The following is an 11,335-nucleotide window of genomic DNA, read 5'->3' as shown; positions in this document are numbered from 1 at the left end:
GTAGCCACTCAGTGCTCACTTTGAGAATGTACATTCAATTTTTGTATACAGCATTTTAGGCATATCTGCACTTATATAAAGGCTGAGATGTGGAAAAGTAACTGCCCATCTGTTGGAGAGCCCTACATAGATTGTGAGAACTCAGAGAAGTCAGCATCTCCTGTGTCTTCCTTCTTCCTGACACTGGGTGATTGGTAAATGGTCTTGCCTGGTAGAACCCCACCTCCTTAGTGGGGTACCACCATGGAGTAGTTCCTGTTACCTGTAACTCCTGTTGATGGAAAGAATCTCCTGGATCTCTGTCAAGTTTGCTACTTATATCTTCTCGAAGCTTCTGCAGGCAGTTCCTGGCCTGGGAAGGGAGGGCAAGCAACTTTACCTTTGGGGTACCGAGAGAGCATGCCAACTCACCCACCTTCACTCTCCATCCCTAACCTGCATCAATCTGAGTTAGGTACTGTTCTAGGCACTTCCTGGGGGAAGGAAGGACCCTGGTCAAATGGGGATATAGCCCAGTTCCTCCTTCACAAACAAAGAAACCCACAAACTAACATGTTGGAGAAACAAGTATCAAAGAGTAACACAAACCAGGTAGAGGGTTAGAAAATACTGGAAACGGGGGGCAGGAAATTTTAGATAGGATGACGGAGGATAATGCAATTCATGCTGCTAGCGGCTGTTCAGTCGGCCTCCCAGGCTCAATGAGATTGGACCTTTGTGACCCACAGGGTTTCCCTGGCTGATTTCTGGAAGTAGAGTGTGAGGCCTTTCTTCCGAAACTTATTCTGGAAACACCACTGAAACCTGCTCAACATCACAGCAACATGTAAGCCTCCACTAACAGGCAAGTGCTGGCTGCACTTTAGGCGCAATGACTGGGAATGAAACCCAGGTCTCAGTATGGAAGGGGAGAGAATTGGACCACAGAATCACCACAACCCTCTGAAGACAACGCTAGGTCATGATATTTAATAAATATTTGTTGGTTAATAGACTAGAGCCAATGAGTCAGCAACGATATTTGACACATGGGAGACTATGGCGGCACGTTGGAGCTACAAAGGGAACAGAAGGGAAAAACTGGCACCCACAAAAGAGAGTCAAGGAAAAATGTGTGTCCAGAGAAATGGCGTTGGCACTCCCACAGAGAGGAGGGAGTGGTGCCCACCTCCTGGATGTACTGGACCTCACTCTTCAGCTGCTTAATATTCTTCTCATGGATCATCTTGTCTCCAGACTTCCCCTTCAAGTACACCTGAAATAGGGAGGGTAACACTATTTAGTTATGAAACGTCAAGTTAAATTAATTCCACACAAACAGGCAGCCTTATACACTGCTGGTGGGAGGGCAAATTGTTACCACCTGTCTTAGTTCTCAAGCTCTGTTGTAACAGAAATCCCACAAGTGGGTGGCTTTAACAAACAGAAATTTCTCTCTCACAGTTTAGGAAGCTAGACGTACAAATTCAGAGCACCCGTGCTGGAGAGAGGTCCTCCTAGCATCTGTACGCCCAGCATTCCTTGGAGGTCTCCATGAGTCTTGGCATCAGTCTTTCCCTGGACCTAGGAGCTTCCCAGTGCAGGACACACCCCACTCCTGGCTCTTCTTTCTTATTGGTAGGAGGTCCCCTTCTCTGCCCACTTTTCTCTCCTTTTATCTCTTGTAAGATAAACGATGTTGTAGGCCACACCCCTGCGAAACTCCCTTGCATAGCAGGGTTGTGATGGGATTAAGGGTATTGCAGACCACCCTTAATCCTTTTACTGGTTTCTTACACCAGATCATATCATGGGGACTCATTACATAATTGCCACACGACATCATTATTTAACTGAGAAACCACTGGGATTCATGACCCAACCCAGTTGACACAAATTTGGGGGGAACACAAGTCATTCTACGACACCACCTTTCTGGCTGGCAATTTGGTAATTCCGATCAGAAGACTTAAAAATATATTTACTCTTTGACCTAGAAATGTACTTCTGGAAATGTATCCTAATGAAATAAATTGAGTTAAATGACTTTACAGTAGCGGAAACACTCAACCACACTCAGAAAGAGGAATGGAAGACTGCACTCAAAACTAGCTACTCTGGTTCCTTCTGTGGAAGAAATTGTATAAAGGGCTTTTTGCATTTTGCATTGCACACCATGCTTACCTCTTTTACAACTGAAAATATTTCTATATCATAAAACACAGACCCACACAATGTATTAAGCATATATTCAGCAAAATATTTCTGATAGTCACCAAAAAAAGCCTGGAAACAAATTAAATGTCCAACAATAGGGATTGTTGTTGTTAAATATAACATTGTATGTCTATACAATGAATAGGGGGTCCTGATGTGGTGTTGTAGGATAAGCACTGTACTGTAACCACAAAGTTGGCAGTTCAATCCCACCAGCTGCTCTTCAGAAACACTATACAGTGTTGCTATGAGCCAGAATCGACTTGAGGGTGCTGAAAAACAACACAAATGGAGGAGCCATGTGGTACAATGATTAAGCATTTGGCTAACCAAAGAATCGACCATTCAAACCCACCAGCTGCTCAGCAGGAGAAAGATGTGGCAGTCTGCGTCCATAAAGATTTACAGCCCTGGAAACCCTATGGGGTAGTTCTACTCTGTTTTATAGGGTCGCTATGAGTTGGAATCAGCTTAACAACAATGCAGATAAGGGTGGGTTTCTTTTTTATATATATCTAAGGAGCTCTGGTAGCGTAGTGGTTACGAATCGGACTGCTAACCTCAAGGTCAGCAGTTTGAAACTGCCAGCTGTTCTGCGGGAGAAGGATGAGGCTTTTTGCTCCTGTAAAGATTTGCAGCCTCGGAAACTCTGTGCAGGGTCACTATGAGTCAGAACTGACTCCACGGTACTTAACAGCAACAACACTATGCAAGCAGCTCTGGTTGTGCAGTGGGTTAGGCGTTGGGCTTCTAATCACAAGGTTAGTAGCTTGAATCTCCCAGCTGCTCCATAAGAGCAAGATTAGACTTTCTGCTCCCATAAAGATTTACGGCCTTGGCAATCCTTACAGGGTCACTATGAGTCTGAGCTGATTTGACTGCACACAGTAGTAGCACAATACTATGCAGTCTTTGAAGGAAGCCAAAACCAAAAGACCACATATTGTATGATTCCATTTATATGCACTATCCAAAAAAGTGCCACCAAACACCCCTCGTCCTATGGCACTCTACTTGTGGTTGTTAAGTGCCGTCGAGTTGGTTCCGACCCATAGCGACCCTGTACAGGGTTTCCGAGGGTGTAAATCTTTACGGGAGTAGAAAGCCTCATCTTTCTCCCGCGGAGCGGCTGGTAGTTTTGAACCGCTGACCTTAAGGTTCACAGCCCGATTCGTAACCACTACACTACCAGAGCTCCTTATGGCACTCTACTTAGCTGGACTCAATAATTCATTGCACTGGCCACAGAGAACTCAAGCACCATATTCACAGTTACGGGATTTATTAGGGAACTTAAAGGTTATATTTCAGGGGCAGAGATGCTCAGGGCAGAGTTCTTTTAGTCAGGCAGGACTGTCTCTCTCCAGGCAATGTTACAGAGCTCTTTTGGGGCCACTGATAAATGCACACAGTACACACCACTCTACCATAAGCCTCAGCTGAAGGCACTTGGCTCTAGTTCCACGGATCACCAAACCTAGCTTTGTAAGCAAGCCCCTTCCCAAAGTCACTCAGCTTTACTTGTTTCATGGGCTGGGAAGTCCACCTCTCAGTCTCATGCTCTGGCTCTTGGTTCTGTTGCTGCTGCAACTCTGCTACTCCTCCAGCATCACAGCTTTCTGTCCCTGAATCGAGGAGGTTCAATGTGCAGGGATCTCAGGGCCCAAAGGACATGCTCCACTCCTGGCTCTTCTTTGATGATGAGACCACCCCACTTCCTGCTTCTGAGATGGCTCATTTTATACCCATGCTAGAGTTTCAAATGTTTTACCATTACAATGAACTCTGTCAACATGCGCAGCTGAATCATGCCATCCTACCAGTATCTTCTCCCACCCTCTCTTACCCAGACACAGCAGGCAGAGTCGTTTGGTCAGAGTTACAAATGTAGTAAGAAAATTCATAGAGAGAGTAAATTAGTGATTTTCCAAAGCTGGGGAGAAAGGGGAGTGGGAGTGACTGTGAATAGGTACAGGATTTATTTTGGGGGTGATGAAAGGATTCCAGAATTAGATAGTAGTGGTGATTGAACAAGAGAGTCCATTTTAAGCTCTCAGCTGTTAACCAAAAGGTCAGTAGTTTAAACCCTCAGCTGTAATCTTCATATAGCAGACTGCCACTCTGTGGGGCAAAGAAAGACTACAGCCTTTGAAACCCTATGGGGCCATTCTACTCTGTTTTGCAGGGTTGCTATGAATTAGAATCAACTTGTCACAAGGGGCTTGGTTTTTGGCAAATTGTTGCATAAGTCTATAAATATACTAAAAAACACTGGATCAGGCACTGTAAATGGGTCAGTTATACAATATATGAAACAAAGCTGGTATTTTATATAAAAAAAAGAATAAAAATTGTTTAATTAAAAAAAAAAACTTTTTATTGTGAATTGAGTGAAAGTTACAGAGCAGATCAACTTTCCATTCAACAATTCATACACGTTCTGCTTCATCTCATTGACTGCCATCCCCTCAGTGTAACATCACGTGTCCCACTTCCTCCCTGGGTTTCAGGTTCCCACTCCTCCTTCTTTCCTAACACTTGTGAACTTCGTCATTGGGTATATGCTGCCCTTTCAATCTCAAATGGTTGATTGTTCTAAGGTGTGCTCACCTCATTAGCGTCATTACTCCGCTCATAGACCAGTCTATTGTTGGACTGAAAATTGAGCCACGTGGATGAGTTCAGGTCCAGACCTGAGAGGTGACTAAGGACTGCAATCTCAGAGGTTCCCTCGGTCTCTATTCAACCAGTAAGCCTGGTTTTTCATGATTTTGAAATTTTGTTCCATATTTTTCTCCTACTTAAAAATGAAGTCCATAAGCATGCTTCCCCCTGTCCCCACAACCTCCAAACAGCTAAACATGAGTAGTGAACAAGGACCTATAAAGTTTGTCCCATCTCTCCCCATGCCTCAGCCAGGCTGTACCCAAAGCTATTTCAGATAGACTTTGGTCTCCAGTGTTAAGATCTTTCCAAGAGATAGCCAGAAACTAGCATCACAGGTCTGGTTCTTCCCAAAGTCCAATCACAAGTTCCCTTGGGCAATGTCAGCCACTCCCTTACTTACTGATGAGAGGAAAGATGGAGGAGAATTCAGCTTACCTTAATGATTTCCTCGTGTCCATCTTTGGACTCCACCAGTTCTGAGGCCAGAGACTGACCAGTTGACCACCCGGACACCATGGCGTAGGTCTTCCTGCCCGCCTGCCAGAGAAAGATAGAAATGGTTCAGAAACACATGGTGAGCCCAGAATTCCTGCCCTTCAGCCAATGCAGAAGACCTGCTCCTAAACAGGTTAGTCTTGTATGACATCTGTAAGTTCATTTCATGACTGCTACCAGAAAACACACAGCAGCAAAACACTAGACAAGGAGAATTAGTAGAAATGACAGGTTAGTTTTCATTTTAGTGGGATCCCCCGGACCTCAAAACAGCACACAATGCAGAGTTCAGCTGGGTACGTCTGAAAGGTGATGCTCCCAAGCTCGCAGCAGCAAAGACACCTCCAGGAAGCACTGAGGTAAGGGGTTCAGCAACAAGGAAGGGTAATAGCTTAGAGGAGGCAGTCTCACCCCACAGAAACCTCGATACCTTCTGGGCTATTTGTTCAAGTTCCTCTCCTGTCAGTTGGTTCTGAAGAGTCAGCCTGAGAATGTCCGTGCTGCCCTAATAATGACAACAACAACAATAACCCCTTACCTTGCAGTCCTCAGGTACAAAGCAATGCAAGTACAGGAGCCAACCCAGTGGAGTAGGCCTTATTACCATTTCACAGAACAGGACAACTGAGGCCCAAGAGAGGTGATGTTAGCTTGCCCAAGGACATATCCCTTCCAGGTGGTAAGATGTCTCTGGGGCCACCTGACAATGCTCTTTTCCACACCACAGAATCAGCAGAGATTACACAACACACAGATGAGCACAGCTCCAGCGGGGCACCTTTGGTCCTGGGATCCCAGTAGATACAATGCCAGACCTAAAGAGAACTTTCTCTTGGTGGCCCAATGCAGATTTTATGCCCTGACAGTCAGCCAGAAAGTTATACACTTCCTGAACCAAGTAACTGAATCCAAACCCCTATTCCCAGGTGCCACACAGAAATGATGCAAATGAAAGGTTAGATAATAAGTATTTATCTAGAGATCTACTTAATTTCAAAGAGCAAAGCAGGTTTTTCTTCATAAGTCAAGGACGGTTAAAAACAAAACAAAAAATGGCTTTGTGTGTGTGGAGGGGGAGAGACAATGGAGGGAACCTCAGGGAAGAAAGATGTCAGATGTGGTGAGAGGGAAAAGTGGGAGCAGCAGATCTGGAGAGATGATAACTCCGAGAGTGGGTCAACAAGACAGAATGGACCATGCCCTGCCACAGCCTGTGCTGTGTGTGGAGGTGAGCGAGGGGCTGACCCACTCTGGGCCTGTTTTCCACCTGAAAAATGAGGGGTTAGCCCCAGTGGCACTATGGCTAAGTACTTAGCTGCTAATTAAAAGGTTGGCCATTCAAATCCACCCCCTAGCTCTTCACAAGAAAGTCCTGGTGATCTGGTTTTGAAAGGTCACAGCCAAGAAAACCCACGGGACAGTTTCATTCCGGATTTCTGAGTTAGAATTAACTCTATAGAAACCAACAATAACAAATGAATTATGGGTATGCCTAAGGCTCCTTCCAAGGAGCTCTGGTAGCGTAGCGGTTACGAAGCGTAGCGGTTACGAATCTGGCTGTGAATCTCAAGGTCAGCAGTTCGAAACTACCAGCTGTTCCGCAGGAGAAAGATGAGGCTTTCTGATCCCGTAAAGACTTATAGCCTCGGAAACCCTGTACAGGGTCACTATGGGTCGGAACCGACTCCACAGCACATAACAACAACAACAACAACAAGTCTCCTTCCAGTTTCAAATTCTATGACAGTATGGCTTCTCAGGCAGTGAGGGAAAGATGGACAAGGAGCTACTCAAGGATGAAAGTCCTCTGGAGGTGGCCTGGCCCTACCCTGCCTTGAGGCCATGCAGCACAGCTGTCAATGTATTCCTAACAGGTTTTAAGGTATGGGACCTTCCAAATGTCTGTTGGAAGGAAAAGAAAAAGAGAGGATGGGCTCTGTCAGAGGGAGCTAAGTAAAGTCCTTCCTACACAAGAGAGCAACTTAATGGAGAAGAAATCAGTCTTCGTGGTCAGTCACTTAACGTTTGGTTTCCTCATCTGTAAAATGAAAATACTACTATCCAACTGTGGGGCGGGGAAACAGAGGTTAGCTGTTGTTATTAAAGATTAACTGATAATATATGGAGGTTGCTCTCTGCCACTGAGGGCGGAAGCACTCAAATGTTAGCCTCCTCCCACATCGTGGAATGAATTCTGATATAGGAAAAGGAGAAGCTACTCTCATGATGGCCCTTAAATCTTCCCAATCCCAGTTAAGTAATTACTTTAAAAAAAGAACAACAGGAAACAAACAAACAAACATTAAAAACCAAAAACAAGCCCACTGCCATCATGGAGTCAGTCCCAATTCATGGCAACCCTGTTAACAGAGTTTCTGAGACTGTAAATCTTTATGGGGAGTCCTGGTGTGGCACTGTGACCACATGGTCGGTGGTTCAAACCCACCAGCTGCTCCTCAGAAACCCTATACAAGGCCACTATGAGTCAAACCAACTCAGTGGCACTTAACAACAACAAATCTTCCCAGGAGCAGAAAGCCTCATTGTTCTCCCTAGAGCGGCTGATGAGTTTGAACTGCCAACCTTATGGTTAACAGGCCACAGCTCACCCTACAGTGCTACCAGGGCTCCTGGAAAAACAAAGCTAAGTCCTACCAAATAAAAGCCAGATTCTCTATGGAATTCAAAGCTCTCCACCACACTCTGAGTTCACCCACTTCTCCTGGCCTGTCCCTTAGTGCCCCACCTCCAATACATGCTGGGCATTCTCACTTCAGCTCCTTTCTTCACGTTTTCACCTGGAACATCGACAAGTCCCTCAAGAGTCCATTCAAACTGCGCATGTGTCTTGCATGACACTTCATGGCATCCTGTGGGAACCACATCTTCCCCTTGCTGCACTCTCCTTCAGCATCACAAGGTCTTCCTGTGGCACCAGTATCTCAGGAACTTATGTTCCTTGAGAACTTGCCCCTTAAACCTCCTTGAGAGCTGCATTCTGCCACACCTCAACACAGGTAGGTAATTTCTGAATGGTTATTGAATACGCCATGCTATCTAGGTCATGCTATCTAGCAAGGGAAGAATCAAAACAGCCACGAATGCCTGACAGACTCGCGGAAATACAGGTGTGGACATTCTTTATTTGGGGGATATCTCTTCATAGGTCTATCGCTATCTGCACACCTCCATTCTGGTGCCTGAAGGGGATGCCTAAGTGAATCGACACTCCACTCCCACCCTTGGAGGGTTCTACTATGCCTGCACACAGATCTCCTTGAATTATAAAGTGACAGTTTCCACTTAAAACCAAACGGCCACCACTCATCTGTCAATTTGTTGTACTGTGGTGGCTTGTGAGCTGCTGTGATTTTGAAACCTATGCCACCGGTATTTTAAATAACAGCAGGGTCACCCATGGTAGACAGGTTTCAGATGAGCTTCCAGACAAAGACTAGGAAGGAAGAGTAACGAACTACTTCCAAATATTTAGTCACTGAAAACCTTATGAATAGCAGAGAATCACCGTCAGATATAGTGTCGGAAAATGAGCTTCTCAGGCTGGAAGGCACTCAAAATATAACTGGGGAAGAGCTGCCTCCTCAAAGTAGAGTTGACTGTGATGACGTAAATGGAATAAAACCTGTGGGAGAAAAGCCCATGGGACCTTCATTTGCTGATGGGGCACAACTCAAAATAAAGAGAAACAGCTGAACATTTCCAATGAAAATTGGAACATGGAATTTATGTATGAAGTATGAATCTAGGTAAATTATAAGTTGTCAAAAATAAAATGGAACACACAAACGTCAATATCTTAGGCATTAGTGAGCTGAAATGGACTGGTATTGGCCATTTTGAATCTGATAACCACATGGTTTACTATGCCAGGAATGACGAATTGAAGAAGAATGGTGTTGCATTCATTGTCAAAAAGAACATATCCAGATCAGTCATGAGGCACAACGCTGTCTGAAATAGAATAATATCCATGCGCTTACAGGGAAGCCAAATTAATACCACTATTATTCAAATTTATGCACCAATCACTAAAGCCAATGAATGAGGATGAAATAGAAGAATTCTACTAACTTTTTCAATCTGAAATTGATCAAACATGCATTCAAGATGTATTGATCATTACTGGTGATTGGAATGCAAAGGTTGGGAGCAAAGAGGAAGAATCAGTGGTTGGAAAATATGGCCTTGGTGATAGAACTGATGCTGGAGAATGCATGATAGAATTCTGCAAAACCAATAATTTGTTCATTTCAAATACCTTCTTTAGACAGCATAAGAGACGACTATACACATGGGCCTCACCAGATGGAATACATAGAAATCAAATTGACTACATCTGTGGAAAGAGATGATGGAAAAGCTCCATATCATCAGTGAAAATAAGGCCAGAGGCAGACTGTAGAACAGACCATCAATTACTCATATGCAAATTCAAACTGAGGCTGAAGAAAATGAAAACAAGTCCACAAGAGCCAAAATATGACCTTGAATATATCCCGCCTGAATGTAAAGATCATTTATAGAACAGATTTGATACATTAAACACTAAAGACAGAAGACCAGAAGAGTTGTGGGATGACATCAAGAACATCATACATGAAGAAAGCAAAAAGTCATTGAGAACACAAGGAAGAAGGAAAAGGTCAAAATGGATGTCAGAAGAGACACTGAAACTTGCTCTCCAGTGTAGAGATGCTAAAACAAATGGAAGAAATGAGGAGGTCCAAGAGCTGAACAGAAAATTTCAAAGATCAGCTCGAGAAGATAAAGCCACATATTACAAAATGTGCAAAGATCTGGAATCAGAAAACCAAAAAGGAAGAACATGCTCAGCATTTCTCAAGCTGGGAGAACTGAAGAAAAATTCAAGCCTCGACTTTCGTTCTTGAAAGATTCACTGGGTAAATTACTGAATGATGCAGAAAGCATCAAGAGAAGATGGAAGGAATACACAGTCACTACACCAAAAGGAAATGGGTAATGTTCAACCTTTACACGAGATAGCATATGATCAAGAGCCAATGATACTGAAGGAGGAAGTCCAAGGTGCATTGAAGGAATTGGCAAAGACAAAGGCACCAGGAGTTGATGGAATAAAAATTGAAATCTTTCAAGAAAGTGAGGCAGCACAGGAGGCACTCACTCATCTCTGCCAAGAAATTTGGAAGACAACTATCTGGCCAACTGAATGGAAGAGATCCATATTTGTGCCCATTCCAAAGAGAGGTGACCCAATGGAATGTGGAAATCACTGGACAATCTCTTTGATATCCCATGCAAGTAAAGTTTTGCTAAAGGTAATACAGAAATGGCTACAATCATACATTGACAGAGAACTTCCAGAGGTCCAAGCCGGATTCAGAAGAGGCCGTGGAATGAGGGATATCATTACTCATGTCCGATGGATCTTGGCTGAAAGCAGAGAATATCAGAAAGATGTTTACCCGTGCTTTATTGACTATGCAATGGCTTTTGATTGTGTGGATCATGACAAGCTATGGTCAACATTGCGAAGTATGAGTATTCCAGAACACTTAATTGTGTTCATGAGGAATCTGTACATGGACAAAGAGGCAGTTGTTCGAACAGAACATGTGAACATTGAATGGTTTAAAATTTTAAAAAGATGTGTGACAGGTTATATTCTTTCACCATACTGTATACTGAGCAAATAACAATCCAAGAAGCTGGGTTATATGAAGAAAAATGGGGCATCAGGATTGGAGGAAGACCCATTATCAACTAGCAATATGCAGATAATAAAACCTTGCTTGCTGAAAGTGAAGAGGACTTAAAATATTTACTAATAAAAGAGCACAGTCTTTGGTATGGATTACAACTCAATGTAAAGAAAACAAAAATTCTCACCACTGGACCAATAAACAACATTCTTATCAATAAACAACATTCTTATCAAGATTGAAGTTGTCAAGGACTTCATTCTTCTTGGATCAAC

The 11,335-nt window shown here is 43.7% G+C and overlaps 1 protein-coding gene across 2 annotated transcripts in view; it reads right to left on the bottom strand.

The window, feature by feature from the left end:
• The window catches only part of TUFT1 (tuftelin 1), a 66,324-nt gene that overhangs the window by 18,663 nt on the left and 36,326 nt on the right, over positions 1 to 11,335 (bottom strand). Inside the window, exons 2-5 of one of the 2 annotated variants that reach the window (XM_006861423.1) lie at positions 5,789 to 5,863; positions 5,299 to 5,400; positions 1,169 to 1,255; positions 263 to 352 (exon numbers count right to left, since the gene is read on the bottom strand). In XM_006861423.1, coding sequence (XP_006861485.1) covers positions 263 to 352; positions 1,169 to 1,255; positions 5,299 to 5,400; positions 5,789 to 5,863 — 354 coding nt within the window. The remainder of the gene's footprint in view (positions 1 to 262; positions 353 to 1,168; positions 1,256 to 5,298; positions 5,401 to 5,788; positions 5,864 to 11,335) is intronic. The other variant, XM_006861424.1, reaches the window with a different exon arrangement.

The sequence above is a fragment of the Chrysochloris asiatica genome, unplaced genomic scaffold, assembly GCF_000296735.1.
Source record: "Chrysochloris asiatica unplaced genomic scaffold, ChrAsi1.0 scaffold00042, whole genome shotgun sequence".
Lineage (NCBI taxonomy): Eukaryota > Metazoa > Chordata > Mammalia > Afrosoricida > Chrysochloridae > Chrysochloris > Chrysochloris asiatica.
Note: the sequence above shows the minus strand (reverse complement) of the source record. Positions and strands in the feature narration are given on the sequence as shown.